Source organism: Ochotona curzoniae, unplaced genomic scaffold, assembly GCF_017591425.1.
Source record: "Ochotona curzoniae isolate NIBS_2020 unplaced genomic scaffold, NIBS_Ocur_1.0 contig_908, whole genome shotgun sequence".
Lineage (NCBI taxonomy): Eukaryota > Metazoa > Chordata > Mammalia > Lagomorpha > Ochotonidae > Ochotona > Ochotona curzoniae.
Genome location: NW_024466607.1, coordinates 17,381,563 through 17,405,783, shown reverse-complemented (window position 1 = coordinate 17,405,783; position 24,221 = coordinate 17,381,563). Strand labels below are relative to the sequence as shown.

The 24,221-nt window shown below is 57.0% G+C and overlaps 2 protein-coding genes across 2 annotated transcripts; both read left to right on the top strand.

Moving 5' to 3' along the window:
* The first annotated feature begins 737 nt into the window (after window positions 1–737).
* Window positions 738–3,397, top strand: TNNC1 (troponin C1, slow skeletal and cardiac type). The gene is made up of 6 exons (XM_040995039.1): window positions 738–833; window positions 2,243–2,273; window positions 2,430–2,576; window positions 2,731–2,845; window positions 3,027–3,163; window positions 3,248–3,397. The coding sequence occupies exons 1-6, from the start codon at window positions 810–812 to the stop codon at window positions 3,277–3,279; spliced, it is 486 nt and encodes a 161-aa protein (XP_040850973.1). The 5' UTR covers window positions 738–809; the 3' UTR covers window positions 3,280–3,397.
* Window positions 3,398–7,753: 4,356 nt separating this feature from the next.
* On the top strand, window positions 7,754–15,999 carry SEMA3G (semaphorin 3G). Its single transcript, XM_040995009.1, has 16 exons — window positions 7,754–7,859; window positions 9,115–9,275; window positions 9,404–9,466; window positions 9,612–9,731; window positions 10,033–10,123; window positions 10,198–10,314; window positions 10,476–10,621; window positions 10,885–10,999; window positions 11,088–11,157; window positions 11,383–11,527; window positions 11,733–11,964; window positions 12,082–12,173; window positions 12,687–12,728; window positions 13,929–14,157; window positions 14,426–14,565; window positions 15,562–15,999. Exons 1-16 carry the CDS (start codon window positions 7,754–7,756, stop codon window positions 15,997–15,999), a joined length of 2,307 nt encoding a protein of 768 aa, XP_040850943.1.
* The last annotated feature ends 8,222 nt before the right edge of the window (window positions 16,000–24,221 follow it).

Genomic DNA, 24,221 nt, shown 5'->3' with positions numbered 1-24,221 from the left:
TTCCTTGAGCTTGTCATTTCAGGCTTCTCTTGGTACCCCCTGTTCTTGCTCCCCATTCCAGAGAGGTGGGGCTTGAGACAGGGGCTGCCAGGACCCCCAAACCCGGGCCACTTTCCCATGGAAAGTGGAAGCAGTGGTTTACATCTTGGGGGCTGGAGCCACTGCGTGAGGGTCCTGGCTGCCATGCACTGTGGTGCAGATCTCACCCCCTCCTGGGCTCAAGCTTTCATTTACTCAAAGACCTTTCCAGGGGCTGGCACTGTGGCTCAGTAGGCTAAGCCGCAGCTCATGATGCCGGGACTGGAGTCTCAACTGAACTCCTTCCAGTTTGGCTTCTGGCTGACACACCTGGGAAGGCAGCAGATGCTGGCCTAAGGACTCGGACCCCTGCCACTCTTGTAGGACCCCATGTTGGAGTTCCTGGCTGCTGGGTTAACCCTAGCCCAGACCTGCCAGCCGTACCTATTTGGGGAAGTGTATCAGCCAATGGAAGGTCTTTTCATCTCTCCCTGTCTTCTTCTTTCTCTGTCGTTTTTGCCTTTCAAATAAAAATAAATATTAAAGGAAAAAAAAAATCTTCATTGGAGAGTCTCAGGCGGGCTTCTCTTTGTTGTCTTCTTTCTGCTGCCTGTCCCAGGCAGAGGACACAGGGACTATGACTGTGAGATCACCAGGACGGGGAGGGGGCGGAGGATGCTGGTGGGCTGGGCTGGGCTGGGCTGACTGGGAGTGAGATGGCTGGGGCAGGGCTATTTAAGCCGAGGTCCAGGGCTGCTGGCAAGCCCAGCAGCTGACCGTCAACTGCAAGCATGGATGACATCTACAAGGCCGCGGTGAGGGACCAGGCTGGGCAGGGCTGGGGTGGGAGGGGTGAGACCGTTGGGGATTCAGTAAGCATAGAATGGGGACCAGGGACCCTCCTGGGGAAGGTGGTGGGGACCCAGGAGAGAGCCCAGAGAAATGTGTGCCTTCAAAGGCATGGTGGGTCTGGCATTCAGGGGTGGTGGGAAGGAGGGTGGCAAGTCTGGAGAGGAACTGTCAAGGGGGCAGTGAGTGAGTCAGAACCCTGGGCATCACATTCCCTATCCCTCAGCCCCAGCTCTACCTTGTATCTCTGGTCTCTGCTCCCCTGGTATTGCCTCTCCAAATCTCTATGGCTGCCTCCTATGCCAGGCATTCCCTATCTGTCACATCCGGGTTCTGTTGAGCACACGCTTGCCGTGCCCCACCTGCTCCCACTTCCCAACTGACTTGAGGAGGTTGCAGGGCATGGACCTCCACCTGGGGAAGGGGCTTTGAAGTTAAAGACGGGAAGGCTTGGGTGTGGGTGAGAGAAAGACTGAGCTAGGGAGGAAAGGAACCCAGAACTGGGGTCCTAGACCCACGGGTAAGCTCAGTGGCTTAGCAGATGAGGGTGAGAGAGTGAGGGCTAGGGAGGGATCCCCCCAAGTCCCTACAGTGTATTGGGTCAGCCAGGAGCTTCCAAAGCTGTCCCATGGGAGGGAGGGTGCAGTGACCCCCACCCCCACCCCAGGGATAAGCACATGGAAGTACAGGAGCTGTTCCCAGGGGCACCCTCCCTTAGCCCCTTGAATGTGGCCCCACTGCTGGGCAGGGAAGGGCTACAGCTAGCTCTGGGGATACCCCCTGCTGCCCACAGGAGTCTATGGAGCTGGGGTGGGGCAGCCCTCCGCCCAGTGCCCATACAAGGCCTGGCGGGGCCAGAGACTAATTTTGGCTCCCAAGGCGGCAGGCAGCCGTGGGCCAGGGGGCCAGATAACACAGCCCCACCCCCTGCATGCCTCAGGCCCAGAACAATCACCAGGTTTAACTTTGTCCCCCTTTAAAAATAGCCCACTGGTCACCCTGATCGTATTACAGTGGGTGGCTTCACCCATCCCCTCCCCTGGTTTTTATTGTCCAAACCTGGGGGACAGCTGTCCCTCAGGCCACACAGCTTGGGTTTCATTAGGGAAGGCTGTGAGGACACAGAGTAGCCACTGGCTATTGTTACCCCAGGTCACCTTGGCCCTGGATGAGGTGCCCACCTGTCATCCTGGCTCCAATCCTGGCCTCAGCTGCGTCACCCCAGGGCTTTGGGACACAGAGGGAGTGCTGAGGCCCCTGCTCTGTGACCCAGGAGTGACTTGGAGCATCAGCCTTCCAACACCTTGGGGAATGGGATGCTTTCCTCGACAGCAGCTGAGGCTGGGTTTCATGTACTTGGATCCTTCTTCCCTAGGTAGAACAGCTGACAGAAGAGCAGAAAAATGGTGAGTGCCCCTTACTGCACACCAGGGTTGGGGGATCAGGGCCAGGTGGGGGGAGTAGAAGCTAGGGTTGCCCTGGTTGGGACTTCAGGGATCTGACTGGCTGAGCCACAGCCACTGTCCTCTCCCTCCAACTCCCTGGGTCTCCTGTGTTGACAGAGTTCAAGGCCGCCTTTGACATCTTTGTGCTGGGTGCTGAGGATGGCTGCATCAGCACCAAGGAGCTGGGCAAGGTGATGAGGATGCTGGGCCAGAATCCCACGCCTGAGGAGCTGCAGGAGATGATTGACGAGGTGGACGAGGATGGTGAGCCTATGCCCACTTATCTGATGGCCTTTCTCAGGCATCTTGTCCATCCAATGGGGGCGTGTGGACCAGAGACGGTGTGAGGGTATGGGGAGAACATGCAGACTGCCCGGATGGAAGCTGCTGCCTTACTGCTGTACCACCCACACTGCAGGCAGTGGCACGGTAGACTTCGATGAGTTCCTGGTCATGATGGTCAGGTGCATGAAGGATGACAGCAAAGGAAAATCCGAGGAAGAGCTGTCTGACCTCTTCCGCATGTTTGACAAGTGAGTACGCTACCCTTGACCTCTGACCCTGACCCAAGGGCCATGGGGCAAAAGGATGCCCCTTCTCCCAGTGCCTCCACATGCTGCCTCCTGGGGGTTGCAGTGTATGTGTGTGTCGGGGGGTGGGGGGACAGGGCTTGCCTCTGGCCCTCCCCTCAGTCCCACCATGGGCTCCCCACAGAAACGCCGATGGCTACATTGACCTGGATGAGCTGAAGATCATGCTGCAGGCCACGGGCGAGACCATCACGGAAGATGACATTGAGGAGCTCATGAAGGATGGCGACAAGAACAACGATGGCCGCATCGACTACGATGGTGAGGGGCAAGAGGCCGGAGCCCTACTGCCTGTGCCCCGCTGGACCCCTCTTCTCACACTCCCATCTGGTCCTCTCTCCACAGAGTTCCTGGAATTCATGAAAGGTGTGGAATAGACCAGAGCTGCATCTAGGACTGTCCGTGCCCATGCCAGCTCCAGCCAGGCCTGAAGGTGGCCTTGGGGTGGGGCCCCTGTCCCTGGAATCCCATCCAGTGGTGTGAATAAAACCTTTTTCCCCAGGGCCTCTGTCTGGTTCTCACTACACAAGCGCCTCCATTCCTGGCTTGGTACACTCTTGTCAGGCCCTGTTCTTGCTCCGTGTCTGTCTGCTGGCTGTGGAGCCATGTATCTGGCTTTTGCAGGAGGCGTGGATAAGCTGGGAGACTGCCAACATGCTCCATGCCCTGCCTGCTGCTTTCCACACTGGAAGTGATGCATTTTCACCAGCTTCTGGGTCATGGCTGTGACCAGGCAGTGGGCAGAGCCATGAGTGCAGAGCCCGGCTGGACCCTGTGTGCCCCTGGGCACAGAAGCCCCGGCAGCCTGTGGTGAAGCTGTCCCCTGGCCTAGGATGACAGCAGCTCCCAGGGGCATTGCCATCAAGTTGGCCCTGTTTCCTCTCCCCCTTTTGACAGGGGAACCCTGGGTCCTGAGCAGGTCTCCCTGTTAGTCTGAAGAAGAGAGGAACTGCTTTGTTTCCAGTCCAGGGCTCTGAGGGATGCCTCATCCCAACATAGCTGCTAGCTCCTGGGACTCCCCCAGACTGTCCACCAGCCACCCACCACCCAACCTCCCTCTCCAACCAGTTGGTTCTGAGCTCAGTGGAAGTGTCTGGGCCAGGGTAACAACTAGCACAGTGACACTCGCCTTGGAAGGGGCTGCAGGAAAGCAGAGGTGTTGGCATTTGCAAGAGGGCCAGCTGCCACAAGGCCCACAGCTGTCCCTGCTATCTCCAGCGTCCCCCGGCCTCTGCACCTGCGCCTCCGCCCAGGCATTCCCCACGCAGGCCTGGCATTCCAGAGACACTCTTGGAATTCTGCAGATACTTCTGGCAAGGGCTGGAGTTAGCAGGAGTAACCCGATGGCTCAAGAGACTCCAGGAACACTCAGGTCTGCCCTGGGTCGCCATTCAAAGCACCCATAGTGCCCACTTATGACAGTCAGCAACCGGGAGAGGAGAAAGGGCCCATGGACAGCCCCCAGCTGGGGCACTAATCTTCTGCTCACATACCTGCCACATACCTGACCAGAGACTGGAACACATAGAGCGAAGCTCAGTCAACTCAGAGATACTGAGAGGGGAGCAAGCACAGTGGACATCAGTGTGGGGCTAGAGTAGAGGCCAGAGTTGTGGTTGTCCATTAGTAGTCTGGGTGGACTTGCCAAAGTTGGCCTGGAGAAGAGCCCAAGAGGGCAAGAGAAAGCTCAGAGGAACCAAGTGGCAGGAAGGCAGTACTGGTGTGGGAGGAGGTGGCCAGAGTGAGACTGTGCAATATAGTATCTGATGGGGGAGCTGCCCCAGGGCTGCAGAGAGCAGGAAGAGTAGGGGGAGTCAGGTAGCCCTCCAGAGACCAGGGGGAAGGTCTTGCAGCTTGGGGTACATAGGCTGAGCGTATGTATTGGAGCCAAAGTGGACAGCACTTGCCAAGGGGAGGAAGTGAGAGGTGAGAAAGGAACCCTCCCAGCTTTGGCCAAACTGCCACTTCCCTGGAGCCTGCGGCGGCAGTAACTCCATGATGGGGTGGCAGGAAGTGGAAATAGCTTTGCTCATTGAGTGGTTTTCATGTGTTGAAATTCCAGACCTGAAGAAACAGGACAGAAAGTGCCCTGACACTTCACCTTGGTTCCCCAAATGTCCATACAGGAACAAACCATAAGACATCAGGCCGGCAGGTCAGCAGCAATGGCCCTATTCAGTCATTGGCTTACATGCTGTCCCTGCAGCACTGGGACCCTGGCGGAGACCACACCTGTGGCCGGCTGCTCCCCGGATGTTAGCCAATGTGGAACGCTCTCTTGATCTCTCCTCTGAGCCCACAACACGGGCCAAGGGCTCCTGTGTCAGGGTCTCATTAGCTTGGGTGTGTGCTGGCTCCTCAGGTTTAACTCAGGAGCAGCATTGGGGTAGGCGTGGAGTAAGCAGCAGGAGCCAACAGAGGAGGGGAGGGGCTGGACACTGGGTACTCAGCATGGCCATGGGAGGGGGAGAGGACTCAGGAGCCTGGCAGAACAGGAGGAAGTGTGGATGGAGGCAGATGCCCGCCCCTCCCCCCCCAGCCACTTGTCAGGAGAGGGTTCCAACAAGGAAGACAGGTCACCACTTGCAGGTGCTGACAGGGATGGCCGGTGAGGCAGGAAAGGGGGGCGGGATATTATGAGACAAAACATATTAGGGACAAAACAGCTGCAAGCCATGGCCCTGGTGCCTCCAGGCTCTTGTCCTCAGGGCCTGGCTCCAGCATTGGGCTGGGCTGTGGTTCCTAGCTGGATGAGGAGGAAGGAGAGGCTAGCAGACAAGTCTCAGGAGGGTAGGATCGGGGCTGTGGGGTACCGACTGCAAATCACACATGAGTCAGCTCTGGGCCCAGAAACTTGCACTGGCACAGGGCGTTTCTCTGCACTCAGCACCTAGTTCTGCCTGTTTTGCCTCTGGACTCTGTTGTTCTTTCTCTGGATAGTGCTCTCTCTATGAAGCCTCCCTAGACTTCCTCAATCAGCAGCGATCACCAGAGCATCTACCAAGGCGCCCCCCCCCCCCCCCCCCCCCGCCAGTGCTTGGGTGTAGCTGTAGTTTAATATCACATCTTCCTGTTTGCTGGGGCCGAGGTGGGCCTCCTGCCATTCAGCGCTTGCCCACAAGGTGGCATCCAGTGCATGTGGCTGGTCCCATTGACATGCAGGTCCAGGGAACCTTAGTGTCTGTTCCTACTTGTGGCCAGCAAAGTGGGAAGCCTGTAGAGAGCCTTACATATCTCCTTCAACTGGGAAACTAAGGTCCAGACAGAGCACAAGGTCTCACAGAGCTCACCCAAGTTGATAGTAGAGATGGGGGTTCCAGTCTTTGCTGCCTCCTGCTCTCTACCCCAGCAGGGGGCCTGGTTGAGCTGGGACAGGATGGGCTGACAGACCTAGGAGAATGCAGACCTTGGGCTCACAACTGGTGGCCACATGCCAGCCCCATCTCCAGCTAGTATTGGCCCCAGCCTGACTCTGAGATGGCTTATCTCCCCCAGGGAAACTGAGGCAGAGGAGCTCTGCTCTACCCAGCTCCCAGGACCTTGTGACCACTGTGCTGACTGCTCTGTGGCCCTGGGAGGAGGGAGCAGGAGCCACAGCCTCTTTGAGCAGCCCCTTGCCCACTTCCACATCAGGATGCCCAAAAGGAGGTGCCTAAGTATCTGGGGAGATGGGGATGGGGACAGGTGACCAGGAGACCCTGAGGGACGAAATCATTTTCCTTCTCAGGATGAGTTGGGGGCTAAGCCAGTGGACTGGAGCCCGAGAAGGCATGGCAGGTTCCAGCAAGATGCGGGGTCAAGCAGTGCTCTGTGGCCAGGGCCACTCCTGCCCTCCCTGTGCAGCCCTGATGCTTCCCCAACCATGCTCAGGATGCATGGTTGCAGAAATCTGTGGATTCCTGAGCACTGCAGCTTCAGCTCCAGCTGGGAACCTTCTGGGTGGCCAGGGCCTCAGATGCTGAGGGCAGGGCACTCCGTGGGAGTGGTGGGAGAACAGGGGAAAGAGGGTCCCCTTACTTTCAGCCCAAGTTCTGCCCCTTGCTCTCACCCCCGACTTTGTTCCCCTTCATCATCTATGGCTCCTCTTCCCCTCAGGCAGAGCTCAGGGCGGAGGATATGAGTGCTGTAGAATTGTGGGTATGTAGGGCAAGGAAGCTCCAGGGAGACCCCACCACTGACACAGTCACCCTAGGGCCCTTAGAAGGGCCCAGACCCAGAGGTGACGGGCACTGGAGATGTCCTGGGCATGGGTGGGTCCTGTCTCCCACCCCAAAGCAAGCCTGGGAGCAGATTTGGGGCTCAGGAGGCCAGCAGGAGACAGGAGAGGCTGGGCATCCACCTCTTGCCAGTCCCAGCCAGTCCTCAAGCCCTGCCCAGGGCTTACAATCCCTTCTGAGGACATGTATGCTCTGTTGGGGGAGCTGAGGCAGCCAGCTGAGGCTTTGGGAGCCTGAACTCAGGGCCAGGCTTGGGAAGGGGTCTCTGCCAGATCAGCAAGAAGCAAAGCAGAGCCCAGAGAGCATGTCCCAGCCAGTCCCTCCTCCCCTAACCCCTCAACTACTCTGACCGCACTTCCAGACCCTCTCTGGGGCCATTCTGTGAGAGCTGCGTGATTTGCCCTCACAGTCATCTCTCTGTGCCAATGGTCCAAGCCCCAGCAGCACTAGGCTCTCCCCCCAGCAAGGTGCAGGTGGATGGGATGCCCTGGCCTGCTCCCGCCTCCTTCCTTCTGGTCTCTCCGCCCAGGGCTGGGTGGAGCCAGCAGCCCCTTATAAGTGACAGCCTGGTGGCAAGCCAGCAATTTGCAGCCGGCGTCAGGACTGGACCAGGCTGGCAGCTCCCGTTCCCGGCATGGCCCCTTTGGCCTGGGCCATCTGCTGCTGTCTCTTGGGAGGCCTCCAGCTCAGCAGAGGCAGCCCAGGCCCTGGAGTGCCCCGTCTACGGCTCCCCTATCGAGGTACCAGCTGGCTGGGAGTACCCAGTGCTTTTCTGGTGTGGGTGGGTGGCTGCCCCAGGGTCCAGGACACCCCATGATCTGTCCTGTTTGTCTGAGGAATGGAGTGCCTCCCAGCATGGGCCTTTGGTGGGGAGACTTGGGGGAACTTCCCAGGCTGCCAAGAAAGCAGCTCCTGGGAGCTGGGAGCAGGCAGAGGTGGGAGAGTTGTGTGTGGATGTGGCAGTCTAAGCAGGCTGCCAGGAAGGGAGAGACCCAACAGAAACTTGGGTGGTCAGGGAAGAGGGGTGACAGAGCAGGCACATCGGGAGACTCCCCCTAGAGCTCTTTGCCCAGAGTGGACAGCCAGGAGGAGGGTCAGCAGCTGGGCCACAGGAAAAATGGAGCCCCTGTCACCGTAAGCCCCTCCATCTCAAGGGTCCTCTCTCAAGGATTGGCCACCCAGTGCCACCTGTTGTCTGGGTCCTTGTGCTTTAGCCTGGGCGAGAGGCCCAGCTATAAGGGTCTCCTCCTGCAGCAGCAGTAAGAGCTCCCAAGACACAGGTTAGCAGCAGATCCTCCATGGGGGACCACTGGGAACTCCAGTCTGAGGTGGGGGTACCCAGACAAGGAATATGGTCCTGCCCCAGGAACCGTGGTTCTGGGGAGAGCCTTGGCTGGAGGGGAAAGCATCAAATAAGTCACCATGTTGTCCAAGGCCTGCCAGTCATAGGGGGCTTCCTGGAAGAGGATGGGTGCTGGCGCAAGGTGTTCCTGCTCCTCCAGGCCTTCAGCACCTCCTTCTCATGGCAGTCTGCTGGCTCCCCCACTATGCCCACCCATTACCTGTACCTCCACCTCCTCAAACCAAAGGGCTGTCAGGATCCTCCACTCCTGTCTCTGGACCCAGGATGGGCTGGGTACTGCTCCTGGTCCCTCCAACATCTCCCCCTGACAAGGAATGGTCTCCCCTGCCCAGCCACCTCACTGGGCTGTCCTGGCACTGCCACCCTCTGTCCAGAGCAATCTATCCTAAGGGCTGGTGGGAAGATGTTGGCTCTGGGCTCCCAATCTGAGGAACAAATGGTGGGAGGCAGCCCTGGTGGGCCAGGCTGGGCTGGGTGGGAACCTTGGGAAAGCAATGTTATGCAACTGGAAGGGAAGATAGTGGGGGAGGGGCATGTACAGTTGGAAAACCTCCCCCCTACACACCCTAGCTGGGCGAGGAGGCTGAGCTACAAGCCCTGAAGTACCCCCTTCTGCACCTCCCCTACCCCAGACCTCCTGTCTGCCAACCGCTCAGCTGTGTTCCTGGGTCCCCGCGGATCTCTGGATCTCCGGGCCATGTACCTGGATGAGTATCGGGATCGCCTCTTCCTGGGCGGCCGTGATGCCCTCTACTCACTACGGCTGGATCAGGCCTGGCCGGATCCCCGAGAGGTGAGCCTGTCCCAAGAGGCAATAGGTGGGGCAGGAGCTCTCTGCAAGCTGGGCACGTCCACCTTGGCATCCAGGTGAGGAAACCGAGGCTATGAGGTCAGCCCAGTGAGAGCTGGGTTATGTTGCAGGTCTTGTGGCCACCACAGCCGGGACAGAGGGAGGAATGTGTTCGCAAGGGGAGAGATGCTGTGGTGAGTACTATGCACAGTGCCTGCTCCAGACCCACTGACACCCAGGGCCTCTGCTCGGGCAATATGCCAGCAATGGTTTACACTGTCTTTTCCCGGGGTCTTGGGCTCTGCCTCACCCCATGAGTCGCCCTCCTTTCTCCCCTAGACCGAGTGTGCCAACTTTGTGCGGGTTCTTCATCCGCTCAACCGGACCCACTTGCTGGCATGTGGCACGGGGGCCTTCCAGCCCATCTGTGCCCTCATTGTGGTTGGGCACCGTGGGGAGGTGAGCCTGCCCCTCCCCTCCTGTTGTACCCCCAGGGTCTGGGAGACAGTGACATTTCCTCTCTGCTCCCTCAACGCCTCTCATTGAGCTCCAGTCAGGACACAGAGGGGCAGGGACCTGAAAGAGGTCTTTGTGCGGGAGCTGGCCCCATTCGTTATGCCCCACATGAGGGCACCTCTTGCTACCCCCCATCCGCCAGTTGCACGCGAGGCTTACCACCATGGGGCATATACATAGCGGAAGCTAGGGCTTCTCTCTTCCCACTCCCAGTGATATTATCCCTTTGATCTCTCCTCCCCAGCACCTGCTCTACCTGGAGCCTGGCGGTGTGCAGAGTGGGAGGGGGCGTTGTCCGCATGAGCCTAGCCGGCCCTTCGCCAGCACCTTCGTAGGTGGGTGATACCCAGGCCAGGGAGGGGTTGGGCACTGGCCTTGGCCTTTCTCCCGACTCTGCACCCTTGCTCAGGTGGGGAGCTGTACACGGGCCTCACTGCGGACTTCCTGGGGCGTGAGGCCATGATCTTCCGCAGCGGAGGCCCCCGGCCAGCCCTGCGCTCCGACTCTGACCAGAGTGTCCTGCATGGTGAGGCCTCATGAGGCCAGGGCCACCCCACTTGGCACAGAGTGGGGTGGAGTTGCCCAAGTGGGGAGGGTGCCAGTGTTATTTCTCCACCTTGGGTTCCCCCTCCCATGCATAATCTTTCCCGGACAATTCCCCAACCAGCATCCCTGTTACCTGTCCAGATCCCCGGTTTGTGATGGCTGCCCACATCCCTGACAACTCTGACCATGCTGATGACAAGGTGTACTTCTTCTTCTCGGAGACCGTTCCCTCGCCGGATGGTGGCCCGGGCCGTGTCACTGTCAGCCGTGTGGGCCGAGTCTGCGTGGTGAGAGGACCAGAAAGGGATGTGTGAGAGTCATGTCTTGGCTGCATCCCCCTCCCCATGCCTGCTGCTCCGGTCCATGAGCAGTGGGGAGAGTGAGGCAAGGAAGAGGAGGAAAAAGCTGGCATCTATAGCTTTACACAGTGGGCAGCAGTACTGGGGAGGCAGTGGAGACTCAAGGCTGATCCATCCACCTCTGCACAATGGGTGACAGTGTGGGGGTGGCAGTGGGGACCCAAGGCTGACCATGGTCCCCTCTTCCTCAGAATGATGCCGGAGGTCAGAGGGTGCTGGTGAACAGGTGGAGCTCCTTCCTGAAGGCCAGGCTGCTTTGCTCTGTGCCAGGCCCTGGGGGCGCTGAGACCCACTTCGATCAGCTGGGTAAGGGATGTCCTGGCAGGTCTGGGTGCTGGCAATGGGCAGAGGCAGTGGCCAGGGCTGTGATGTGTGTGTCCTCTCTGTGTCCCAGAGGACGTGTTCCTGTTGTGGCCCAAGGCAGGGAAGAGCCCGGAGGTGCATGCGCTGTTCAGCACTGTCAGGTGGGTGAGGCCTCCCTGCCCTGTCACCTCCAACCTGGGCCCAACCCCCACCCCTTTGGTGCTTTTCTGCCTTGCCAGGGGTCTATGTCTTTGTCTCTGTTTCGGGTACCCTTGCCTTGCTTTTTGGAGGCTCTATTTGCTGCAGGCATTATCACTTTCTGCCCTATCTGGGGGTGCCATGTTGTCCCCTCCCACCCCTGGCCTGACTGTCTCTCCCCTTGGCAGCGCTGTGTTCCAGGGCTTTGCCATCTGTGTGTACCACATGGCAGACATCTGGGAAGTCTTCAACGGGCCCTTTGCCCACCGTGATGGCCCTCAGCACCAGTGGGGGCCTTTTGGGGGCAAGGTGCCCTTCCCCCGCCCTGGTGTGGTGAGTTTGCCTGCACCTGGGTCAGGCCAGGGGAAGCAAGGTGTGTCCTTGTGCTGTCCCATGGGCATGCCTGGGCTGGGTTCCCGGGGCCTGGGCTGAGGAGGCTGTGCTGGAGTGGGGAGTGCAGACAGGTTGGGCAGCGGGGAGCATGCCACCTGGCACTCCTCAGCCACCCCCTTGATGAATGATGTTCTGCTGCCCACAGTGCCCCAGCAAAATGACAGCGCAGCCAGGGCGACCCTTTGGCAGCACCAAGGACTACCCGGATGAGGTGCTGCAGTTCGCCCGGGCCCACCCCCTCATGTTCCAGCCCGTGCGGCCTCGGCAGGGCCGCCCCATCCTCGTCAAGACCCACCTGACCCAGCAGCTGCGCCAGATTGCGGTAGACCGTGTGGAGGCAGAGGACGGGACCTATGACGTCATCTTCCTGGGAACTGGTAATTGAGCTGGGTTGGACTGAGCTGGGCTGGACTTTGCGATGTGTTGGGGAGTGGGGCTGGGAGAGGTCCCAGGCTCCCCTTCCTCTTGTGCTGACCTCTCCTCTCCTGCCCTAGACTCAGGCTCTGTGCTCAAAGTCATGGCCCTTCCGGCTGGAAGCTCAGTGGAGCCAGAAGAGGTGGTCCTGGAGGAGCTTCAGGTGTTTAAAGTAAGCAGGCAGGCTGAAGGGAAGTCCAGGGCTGAGCCTGACTGCTGGGGAACAGAAGGGGTCTCCAGGAGCCTTCTGAATAGCTGGGGCCCCCGAATAGGGGGCTGCAGCCTAGGACCCTGGGGATGGAGGGAGGGTCTGGGTGAGCATCCCTCAGCAAAGCCCTGGCCCACACAAGCCACGGTGATGAAGTGGCTGAGACTCCAAGCCCCAAGGGGATTGACTGGGGCAGGACTCAGCCATGGTTCCTGGACTGCTGGGCCACAGGGCTCTGGGAGGGGACAAGCTTGGAGACCAGCCAGGAGGAAGGGGCCTTTCCTGTGACCTGACATCTGGGAAAAGCTGTCTAGTCTTGGTGGCCATGGGATGCAGTGACCCCAGCTGAGAAATGGGGCTCCCACCCCTGGAGTTGGAGGAGGCTGAGATCAGAGATTGGGCTATACGGGACAAAAAAGAGGACTCTTTCCTTTGACCCCCAACCCACCCCACATTGAGACTCTCCTCCCACCCCAGGTGCCAGTGGCCATCACGGAGATGGAGATCTCTGTCAAAAGGGTAAGAGCCACTGACACTCCCTCCACACACCCCTGCCCACATTTGTGGCTGCCTCCCCGGCACGGCCATGGTTCCCTGCAAACTGTGCTGAAAGCCCAGAGCCAGCAGGGAACTAAACTCCATCTGCAGGGCACCAGGCGACCATGGAAGAAGCCAAACTGTGTTTCCACACTGGGGGTGGGGGAGACTCAAATACCAGCTCTCAACAGAGGCAGAAAAGCACAGGTTGAAGCCAGGAGTCAGAAACTCCATCCACTGATGGTGGCAGGGCCCTTGGATCACCCTCTGCTGACTTCCTGGGTGCGTTAGCAGGAAGCTGAATGAGAAGCAGTGGAGCTGGGATGTCTGTGTCCAAGCAGTGCCTAAGGGGCTGTGTCACAACACCAGCCCCCAGATTTTAAATCAAACCAGGGAATTGCTTCTTAGAGGACTGCTATGAGCCCTGTGGCAAGAGGGAAACCTCAAGTACATGGAAAACAGAATTGAAAGTTCCCTTTGGTGCAGAAAAAAAAAAAATCATACATAGGAAAAGGCTCTTCAGAAAGTTCTATGTGTTATGAGAAAGCTATCTGGATTTCAGAATTTATTTTTTTGGTACTGAAGTAGATACCCTTAAGTTCCATGAAACTTTTGTTGTACTCTGGCACCATGTCCACCACCAAGTTCTGCCCTGGAATTGCCTACAACAGGGTGTACCTCTGAAGTCCTGGTCAGCTCAAGGCCACTCGGGTAGAGGAAATAGGTCGAAAGTAGGGGTATAGGGGTGGGGATGCCCCTCAAAGAGAGGATGCTGGGAGTAGACATTTATTTAACACAGTGGTCAAGACCCTGCTTGGGATGGCACATCCCATAGCAGACTGCCTGGGCCCCAGGCCCAGCTCCACTTCTCATGCCAGCTTCCAACATTCTGGGAGGCGTCAGGTGATGGCTCATGTACTCGATCTCTGCTATCCAGATGGGAAACCCTGAGGGAGTGCCAGGGCTTCTGCCTTGGGCCTGATTCAAGTAGATGGAAGATCCATTTCTCCCTCTCTCTGCATTTCAAATAACTAAAATTAAAAAAAAAAATCCTTCCCCCACCCACAAAACAGAAAACCCCTAGGCCTGCTCAACTCCCTCTACCCACTAGCTCAGGCTCGGGGGGATGACAAATGAATGACAGTGAGTGAACCCACTGCATACCTGCTATGTCTCTCCTAGCAAACACTTTACGTGGGCTCTCAGCTGGGGGTGGCCCAGCTGCGATTGCACCAGTGTGAGACATATGGCAGCGCCTGCGCTGAGTGCTGCCTGGCCCGGGACCCCTACTGTGCCTGGGATGGTGTCTCCTGTACCCGCTACCGTCCTGGTCCCAGCAAGCGCCGGTTACGCCGGCAGGACATTCGGCATGGCAACCCTGCCCTGCAGTGCCCAGGCCAGAGCCAGGATGGTAAGTGGCTGTGGCAGGCACCCAACTTATCCAGGGAGCTGGGGAGTGTGGTCTCAGACTGGTCCAGTCCCAACAGTCCCCAGCTTCCCTGTCTGGGCAGCTCTCAACAGCATGTGGGTGCGGGGTCTTTGGATACAGTGACTAGCATGGATTTGGGTGGGCCTTAGGTCATTAGATAACACTGGTGACACAGTTCCTGGGTTGTGGGAATCAGTCTGTGACTCCTGGGGCTTGAGTGCCCTAATTCCAAACCTGGGCCCCTCTGCAGATGAGGCCTGGGGACATGTGGTGACCACCACAGTCTACGGCACGGAACACAACAGCACCTTCCTGGAGTGCCTGCCCAAGTCGCCCCAGGCCGTCGTGCGCTGGTTCCTGCAGAGGCCCGGAGACCAGAGGCCTGACCAGGTGAGCAAGCATTCTGTCTGCAGTCCAACTTTGTCCCCAAACTCCAGGGGGAGGTTCCAGCTAAGAGAGGTGGACCTTGGTGGGGGGTAGAGGAGCTGGAGCCACATGCCACTGGGACTCTGAGAGGTGAGTGGAGGGCAGGGCATGGGCTGGTCAGAGACCCCATGCCCAAGCACACAGGACTCATCAGTGATGGGGATGTGGGGAGCTCTTCTGCAGGATGTCTAAGTGCTTGCCTGTCCCAGGCTGGGGTCATGGTCCCCACTTTTCACCCCATTCTTGACCCCATGTTCCTCAGTTAGAGACAAGCTGTCTTCCCAGGCCTTCTGCTCCCCATTTTAGAAAGAACTGCCAGCCCCAGAGATGCTTTCAACCAGGGGCCTGAGGCCCCAGATGGCGTGGGCTGGGCAGGGCAAGGAGTCTTCCCCAGACGGGGGGAGGGGAAGGAGGCGACTGCAGCTTGGGAACTGGGGGAGGCTGGCCTTGGCCCAGCTGTTGGGTTGGGCACCAGGATGACTCCCGGGGTGGGGGAGATGGAGTTACACAATGCTAATCACCCGGGAGGCCAGCCCGCTCCCTGCACATGCTCAGACAAAAGCTGGCTGTTGGTGCTTTCCTCCTACCCACCCCACCCACCCCCATCCTCCCTCACCCTGGCTGGGGCCTGCCAACTCTGTGTGGAGAGTGCAGACCAAGGAGGGGAGGGCCCTGTGTGCCTGGGGGTCCAACCCTTGAGAAAAGCCAGTAGACAGTCCCTCTGCCACTGAGGTGTATCTGTCAGACCCTCTGAGGCAAGAAAAAAATGGCCCTTGCAAAGCCCCCTTCGTGAGCCATTTCCCAGGCTAGGGGAAGGCAAGGCCCCTGACTAGGTGAGTTCGGGGTCCGGTCTCTGTGACCGTTGAAAGAACCCAAGCATGGCCCCTAGGATGGCCAGTCTGGCAAAGCGGGAAGCAGGGAAGCTAATGGCTGCACCTCCCCACCCCCTGGCCTCTACAGGTGAAGACAGACGAGCGGGTGGTGCAGACAGAGCGGGGGCTGCTGCTGCGTAGGCTGAACCGCAGGGATGCCGGCACCTACACCTGCAGCACACTGGAGCACGGTTTCTCCCAGGCCGTGGCCCGCCTGGCTCTGGAGGTCATCCTGGCCACACAGCTGAACAGCTTGCTTCCCCAGGAGCCCCCTGCCTTGGGCAATCTGGCCTCTGTGCCACCCAAGACCTGGTACAAGGATATCCTGCAACTCACTGGCTTTGCCAACCTGCCCCGGGTAGATGAGTATTGTGAGCGTGTATGGTGCAGTGGTGGCCCAGGCTCCTTCCGAAGGGGCAAGCAGGCCAAGGGCAAGGGGTGGGTGGGGTTGGAATTGGGCAAAAAGGTGAAGAGCCGTGTGCAGGCGGAGCGCAATCGCACTCCTCGGGAGGTGGAGACTGTGTAGGGGCGGCCAGAGAGAGGGGGACTCAGCAGCAGCCCCACCGTCTTCCACCCACCCTGCTAGGAGTCTTGGTACACCCCACAGGAAGGACCAGGGGCCTGATGGAAGGGGTCCTGCCCCTCTTTGGGCTCTTACTTGCAGGCTGCAACTGGCACCCTCTGGCTGCTGGCAGGCCCCAGGGATCTGCCATTTGTTCTCAGAGGTGGCTCACTTCCAACAGCACATTTCCGGTGGGCCATGCCCAGAGGTGAGAGGGTTGGGTGGGTTTTTTTCCCAGCCTGCAGAACAATGGCCATTCCAAGTGATCCTCTGGAGCAGGGGTGGTGGCTCTAAGGAGGCATCTGGGCCAGACGGAGCCCTCAGAGGCAGCCTGAAGAGGGGAGGTGGCCTTTAGGCTGGCACCTGCTAAGGAGAGCACACCCTGGCGGGAAATAGAGGGGCAAAGCAGTCATACCCACTTCAGGCCCTGGTAACTCAGTGACACCCCATGGGGCCCACTTTTTCATCTTAGAATTATAGAAGCCTGAGCTATTTAGCTTCCCAGGGCCTGGGCTTGGGGCTTCTCTTTATATAACCCAGGAAGAGGAGATGCCACAGCCCCATGCCATCCCACAGGGGCAGGGTGGGCTCTCAAAGAAGGCCATCCCTCGTCTGCATGTCCTGGAGGTGGCAGAGCAATGGTAGGAGGAAGTGGCAGTGCCAGGCATGCTGGCCCTGGGAGGGGAGGTTTGCTGAGGCTGTGCTTGCTGCAGCCGCTGGCCACCAAGAATCAAGAGGTTACAGAGAAGACGGTGTGAGAGACCCTCCAAGAAGGGCTAGGGACCTGGGAGCAGGCGTCTTCAGGGATGCAAGATGGCACTACGAGATTCGCAACCCTGGAATCTGTATCGTCTGCCACACAAGGATTGGGTGCAGATGGTTCACTTACTGGGCCGGTATGTCTTTTAAGACAAAACACATGTAAAGAAAAAAGCTGCAAAGAACCCTAAAGCCTGCCATTTCTTGGGGGTGAGGCTCAGGGGCCAGGCTACCTTCTGCCTGAGACAGGAGCGGGGGCTTTTCATGGGCAGCAATTTCCCTGGTCTGGGGAACCCTGAGGGGGTATAGGACTATCTCCCTATCTGAGGCAGGGACACAAACAGGAAGGAGGCCAGCACCCCAAGATTCCCTCTAGTAGAAAACCAAGAGGAAGAGAGAAAGGAGAGGGGAATGCTGACAGCACCTCTTGTCCCACTGAGGCTCCAACCCCACAGTCTTAGCAGTTATGTCCCCATCCTGGGTGCTCCCCAGTCTGGAATGGGAGATGTCCCTGCCTGTTCTCCCTTTTGATAAGACAGCAAGTGAACCCCCAGATCAACCTTGAGAAACCTTCTGGCTGCTGGAAGGACAGAAGTGCAAGCCAGGAAAGGAGACAGAGACTAGGGGAGGGGAGGAGAAGGGCAGGGTCCTACTCTGGCAAAGCAGGAGGAACAAGCCTTAAATTAGGTCCCGGCCTGGCAGGTTTCAGGCAGGTTCTGTCGGGGGAAGTTACCCTGGAAAAATGTGGTGGGGAGGGAGCACAGAGTACCTGCATGTAGGATTCTATGGACATCTTCCACAGTCCCTATGCCTGCGAGACTGTGCGATCCATTCCTGGAGTTGCCCTTCGTGTGGGAAGGCCAGCTTTATGTGGCAGTGTTAAGATGCATCTGTGGTTTCTGCACCATTCCAGCCCACTTCTAATCACTGAGGCCATTTCTGTTGTCCTATTGGCCCTGAGCCCTGGTGAGGAGGAGGGAAGGTACGGGGTTAATTTTATACCATCTGACTCTGTCCACACTGTGTCTGTGTATTTCTGTGCTAAGTGGCCTGGTTCCATCTGCAGGAGCTGAAAAAGTGGGGTGGTCCTTGCCATGCCCACACAGGGAGCCGCTCAGCCTCAGTGGCAGGGGTTAGGGTCAGACAGGGAGCAGTCTGAGGGCCTGAGCTGTAAGTCTGAGAGTGCTCGTCCAACTAGGAAGGCCTGCCCTGCGGGCTTATGAAACTGACCTTCTTGGAACGTCCAGGAGGATCCTGAGCCAGAATTAAAAAAAAACCCCAAAACAAAAAAACAGCGGCTGGCTGGCAGGGTGCAGCAGGCAGCTCCCTCTGCCTCCCCAATAACACTTGACACTTCCCCTCCTGTTCCCAGCCACATACCAATGTCTATTAAGGCTGGCTGCTCCTGCCTGCCCCCATAGCCCTCTGGCTTCAGGGAGGAGGGAGGCCAAGGAGTCTGACCTGCAGGGCACCCTCTGACGCTGGCTGCCCCAGCCCCAGGGACAGACTGCTCCTGCTGGCAAGCACCAACATACCCCACCAAGGAGAACACTGAGGCCTGACTTGGCCTGACACCCCCAAGTCATTGTCACTGCTGAGGGGCATCGTCTGAGTACCAACCCACATTGGGGGCTGGGTGGGTACAGAGTGCAGAGGCAACCTCCACAGCCCCCACACTCCTGGGGCTAGCCTAGTGCCTCTGCTCCCAGCCACTGTGCCCTGTAGACTAGTTGCACCAGGGCCCTGCTCTCCCCTCTCCCCCACCTCCCATCCTGAGACCCATTTCCTGTAGCAGCGATTTTACCCTTGGCTCTATCTTCCTCTCACAGCTTTTTCCTCTGAGTCCCAGGCTTCCCCTGCTCCCAGAACTTCTGTTTCTAAATTTCCCAAAGAGGCCCGGAATGGGGAAGGGGCTTCCAGTGGTGAGATGAACACTTCCCAAATGACATCCTGTGAAACAATTGCCCAGGGTCCACCACCATCTCATGGTCCCCATGGTCAAACCACTTGGGCTCCCTGTCCGCATCCCAGTGCGATCCCCAGATAGCCTGTGATGACCATCACCCCTCCAAGTGCCTACTGTGTGCTAGGTGATCCTCCAGAATATTCAGGCCTCCCTTTTCCTGGGAGCAGCCAACAGCTCATGTTTACAATATTTTAGAAAACTCATGATGACATCAAGGCTCTTTGATGCAATCAGCATATGGAGTTGATTCGTTTATCTCTCAGTGCCTGAGACCCCAGGTGAGACAGCCAACATGTTGATTTCCTGTGGCCTTTCCAGAGAAACACCTGCTGCCCCAGGCATGGGCTGCCAAGCCACCAGTCTGCTGATCCCCCTGCCGCCACCCTGGGCCTGGACTCTGGTTCCCTCTTCCCTCTCCTGGGTCTGGCATGGTTTCCGGAGAAGGCCAGCATTCACGCCAAGCCTGTGGCTGTCCTGCAGTCCAACAGACTCACTCCTAAGGAGGGAGTGGGGGACAGGGAGGGGCAGATCAAGGGTGGACAAGAGCCCCTTTTGCTTTTTCAAATGGCCCTCCCCTTAGCTAAGTGGAGCTCGGGCCTGGTGGCCTTGGGATCCCAGGAGGGGGAGTAGACAGAGCCAGCCAGTCTTGCCCGTCCATGGGTGGTGGCTCTGGCCAGGTGTGTCCCTGGGGTCTGATGCAGAGCAGCAGCCTGAGGCCCTGGGGAACCCCATGGCTTCCTAGAACCGGAAGGCAGCTGCTCAGCCACAGCCCAGTTTCCATCTGAGTCCAGGACCCGCCCTAGTCTCACCCAAGTGCTGGGCTGCAAATGCCTCCGTGGGAGAAAGTTCATCTTGCATGGAGGACAAGTCCCCAGGGACTTCTAAGCCAACAAAAGTGGAGGGAGACCGCGTGAGAAGGTCTGGGTTTGGGCACGGCTGGTGTCCAGGAGCGGAGAAGAGGCAGATGGTTCTGGGGCCTGCCTGGGTTTCCCACTGCCCGCCTTTGCCATGGGCACCTCTGTTGGGTTTTCTCCCCACTGGGAGGTGGCCTAATGACGCTTTTCACTTTCCCCGCTGGACTTCAATTAAGGAAACTCCTGGTTCCTCTACCCAGCCTTAAAAAAAAAAAAAAGTTAACAATAAAACAATAAATAAATGAAAATCCTTCTCCACAGAGGATGGGAACTGTGATAAAATCTCCAGGGAGGCCTGGTGAGGGATGCTGGCCTAGCCTCTGGCCAGGCCTCAGTCAGCCAGCCAACCACCTGTCCTCAGGGACTCTGCTGACCTGCAGGCAGGGACTCACAAGACCCGTCCTGACCTCATCCACAGCAAGGAATAGAATAGGACCATGGGAATGCATGGGGGTGTTTCATTGCCCTGATCAGCCCACAGGGCAGAGAAGACCTGCCAGGGTGAGGGGATGGCTGTGGCCCAAATCAACAGAGGCCTGGAACCTGGTCACAGTATCTGCCATCTTGTGGCCATGATGAGCCTGCCAGGAGGTCAAGGCAAGCTGTGCCATCACCGATGAGGGTACAGAAGAGTGACGCGTTGGGCCAGCAGCTGGCTTTATGGACATGATCTCATCCCTTCACTCCACACACTGCCTCCACCCACACCCTCCCAAACACCCCCCCCCGATAAGGATCTGGTGCCATTTCCTGTAGTCCAAGGGTCTTGGACAATGGTGTGAACGGCTGGACCTACTGGAAAGCACATTGTTCGGGGAAGAAAAAATAACACATGCCATCACAAAGTCCGGGCAAGCCCTGTCTCCACATGAGGGCCTGTTTACAAATCCGTGATGTTCAAGGGGAGAAACACAATAGCAAATTGTTTTGGCGAGTGGGTGTCCCCTGCAGTGGGCTCCAGGGAGCTGGGGTTGGCTTTGATGGCCCAGACAGATCTCGGATGCTCTGAGAGAGATGGACCTGGATGACGCGGAGTCCTTCCTGTTTACTAGAACCAAGGTCAAGAAGCCAGTTATGCCCAAGACAAGGGGGAAGGGCCCTTTAACCGGGCCTCATGCCGACTCATGGCACAGGGACCCCAGGGTGACAAAAGGTTTCCTGGGGGAGGAAATGAAGACAGGGCATGATTTTTTTGTTTCGTGACATGTTTACACTGCTCTTAGGGAAACCTGCAGTCCATTTTGGAGTGCCTGGTTTGAGTATCGGCTCCCCTGTATGTTCCAGCCCTCTGCTACTGCACATCCCAGGAGGAGCAGTTATGGCTCCAGTATGTGGGTCCTTGCTACCACTGAGCCCAGGCTCTGGGCTTCAGCTTGGCCTGGCTCTTACTGTGGTAGCCATTTGGTGAGTGAACAAGCAAATGGAAGCTTTCTCCCTTCTGTCTGCTTTTCAGGAAAAATAAAAATAATATTTTTTAAAAGAAGAGATTTATGTATTTATTTGAAAGGGGGTAAGTGAGAGAATCCTTCATCTGCTGGTTCAGTCCCTAAATAGCTGAAACAGCAGGAGCTGGTGGGTCCAAAGTCAGGAGCCAGGAGCTTCTTCTGGGTCTCCCATGTGGGTTGAGGGACCCAAGTACTTGGGCCACCTTCTGCTGCTTTCCCAAGCACATTACCAGGGAGCTGAATCAGAAGCGGAATGGCCAGGACATGAACTGGCACCCATATGAAGTGCTGGTGTGGCACATAGCAGCTTTACTCACTAGGTTGTGGTGCCAGTGCCAAATAATATCTTTTTGTGAAAAAAAAAAAAAAAAGACAGAATAACAGCAGGGTAGGTGTTGTTGTATGGAGGGTTTAGCAATTTAGCACCATTTGGGATTTAGCCTTTATTCCATGTCAGAGTGCTGATTTGAGTCCCAGCCACTCCAGACTTCTGATCCAGCTTCACCTGGAAGGCAGCATACGGATGCTTGTTCTAATTCTGGCAGCCCTGCTTCCCATCCAGCTCCCTGCTGTGGCCTAGGAAAACAGTTGAGACGACCCAAAGCCTTCGGACTCTTACCTGCGTGGGAGACCCAGGAAAGGTTCATGATTCCTGGCTACTGGCTTTGGATCAGCTCAGCTCCAGTTATTGTGGTCACTTGGGTAGTGAATCATTAGATGGAAGATCTTCCTCTCTGTCTCTCCTCCTCTCTCTGTATCTGACTTTCCAATAAAATACTAATAATAACAATAAAAGAAGGGGAAGAGTCATATCATACATACCCTAGGAACTGGCAGCCACCATGTTGGGTAGAGGGCAGAGTAGCCAGGGAGAGAAGGGCTGCGTGGGTCCTTAGTGAGAGCCTCTGGGGGCAGGCTGAGTGAGGGTGCACTTGTGCTGGGGAGTCCAGTAGCATTTATGCTTATCCCTAAATACAGCAAGAACACGCCTGATGGAACGAACTCAGTGGATGTGGACAGAACAAGTGAGGAGCATGAAGTCCCGCAAAAGACAGCAGCCAGCTGTTGGTTAAACCACATTGAATCTTCCCAGTCAACAGGTTACCACGTTGGTCACCACACTCACAGTGCCCTCTGGTGTTCAGCAGCAAAACAACAGGCTTGGGAATATGTTAGAACATATCCATGGAGGCAACAGAGGTCAAATGGTCACTGAAGGTGAGTTTCTGGACCAGCATCAGAATGGGAAAAAAGGCAAATAAGGCAGCCAGCCTGTCAGGGGCTTCCAATCTAGGCAGAGGGACAGATGTAAAACTGCAAGTCAGACAAAAGGCCATGGGCCAGACAGGGTACAAGCAGTGGCCAGAGAAGAGTGGCCAGGCCTGAAGAAGCTACTCTCATGGCTGGGTTCCATGAACTAAGAACTGCAGAGGGTCAGGGCTCCCAGACACAGAGTTCCCTGGGGAGCCTGGGGCAGAGGGCCAACGGGAGGTGTAGCCTGGCCGGTGCAGTGGGGTGGGGCTATATTTGTGGAAGGTCCTAGGGGCCAGTGCAGCAAGGCTGTCTAAAGCAAAGCGCTGGCCGCTGACTGATGGGAGCTGGTGGCAGCTGTTAGGAGAAATTTGCTGCAGTGCTGGGAGGCATGGGGGTCTGAGCTGAGCCCTGGTGGTGAGAGGGATAAACAGGCAAATGTCTACATGTAACAGTGCCCTGGACAAGCAAGAGGGCAGCTGAGCAGAAGGCGAAGCAGAGGGGAGCTCTGGCACTTATGATCTCCCTGTAAAGGTATGGATTAGAGGAAGGGAGAAAGGTGCTTTATGGACTGAGCAGGGGTGACTTCGTCCGAGAAGGTACAGCTTAGGAGAGACAGGAAGTCATTCTACTGGGAAGAAAGTCTGCAGCGGGATGATGAGAGCGGTCAGCAGTGGTGGCTGTGTTCACAGCTTTGTGGTTTCCGTGTGTTGTGCCAAAGACTGCATTTTACCTGCACAATCTTTCTCCCTCAAACCCTAATGGCCTGGACTGATTGTGAGCATAATACCTCACCAGTTTTCCTCAAAACGTTCCAGGTCATCACTAGCGAGGGACGTCTGACAGTCACAGCCAAGAGTGGGATGACAGGACTCCGTGTGGTATCCTGGAACAAGAGACAACAAGTGAAAACCAAGAAAATCTGACACAGTGTGAGTGCTGGTGAGTTAAGAATGCAACAGGCTGGTGTGGTGCAGTGACATGAGCCACCATCTGCAATACCAATATTCTGTATGAGCACTGGTTCAAGTCCCAACTGTTCTACTTCCTATCTAACATTCCTGCTGATTTGCTTGTGAAGGCAGAGATGATAGCCCAAGCACTTGGGCTGTCACTCACACGGGAGTCCTGGATGGAGTTGTAGGTTCCTGGCTTCAGCCTGGTTCAGCCTCAGCTGTTATAACCTTTTTTTTTTTTTTTTAAGATTTATTTATTATTTATTGGAAAGTCAGATATACAGAGAGGAGGAGAGACAGAGAGGAAGATCTTCTGTCCGATGATTCACTCCCCAAGTGAGCACAACGGCTGAGGCTATGCCGATCCAAAGCCAGGATCCAGGAACTTCTTCCGGGTCTCCCACACGGGTGCAGGGTCCCAAGGCTTTGGGCTGTCCTCAACTGCTTTCCCAGGTCACAAGCAGGGAGCTGGATGAGAAGTGGAGCAGCCAGGACATAACAGGTGCCCATATGGGATCCCAGCACTTGCAAGGGAAGGATTAGCCAATTGAGCCATCATGCTGGGCCCTATACTTTTTCTGTCAGTCAATGATGGTTTAAATGGAAAGTTTATCGAAGATGAACCCAGTTATTTAGTAGAGAATGGTTATGTAGGCCCACAAGGAGAAGGAACTGTTCCAGTTCAGGTTTTCTACTTTCCAAGAAAGTGGAGTTGGCCATTAGCACCCATGGAAAGTAAAATGATGTAGTGTGAGAGATGGCAGGGCTGTGTGTGTCCGCACTCCCTGTGTTGCTGGCCAGCAGGTGCTCAATGCCTGGTGACACTCTGTCACCAGCTCCACCCTCCACTGACACCTTAGCTAGAGAGCAACGTTAGAGGCCATGCCTTTTGGGA

Bases quoted from the DNA above. Each gene is read 5' to 3' on its own strand.
- TNNC1 (XM_040995039.1), top strand. From the start codon at position 810: ATGGATGACATCTACAAGGCCGCG. The intron at 2,274-2,429 runs GTGAGTGCCCCT...CTGTGTTGACAG, and splicing joins GACAGAAGAGCAGAAAAATG to AGTTCAAGGCCGCCTTTGAC. The intron at 2,846-3,026 runs GTGAGTACGCTA...GGCTCCCCACAG, and splicing joins CTCTTCCGCATGTTTGACAA to AAACGCCGATGGCTACATTG.
- SEMA3G (XM_040995009.1), top strand. From the start codon at position 7,754: ATGGCCCCTTTGGCCTGGGCCATCTGCTGCTGTCTCTTGGGAGGCCTC. The intron at 11,000-11,087 runs GTAAGGGATGTC...TCTGTGTCCCAG, and splicing joins GACCCACTTCGATCAGCTGG to AGGACGTGTTCCTGTTGTGG. The intron at 12,729-13,928 runs GTAAGAGCCACT...TGTCTCTCCTAG, and splicing joins TGGAGATCTCTGTCAAAAGG to CAAACACTTTACGTGGGCTC.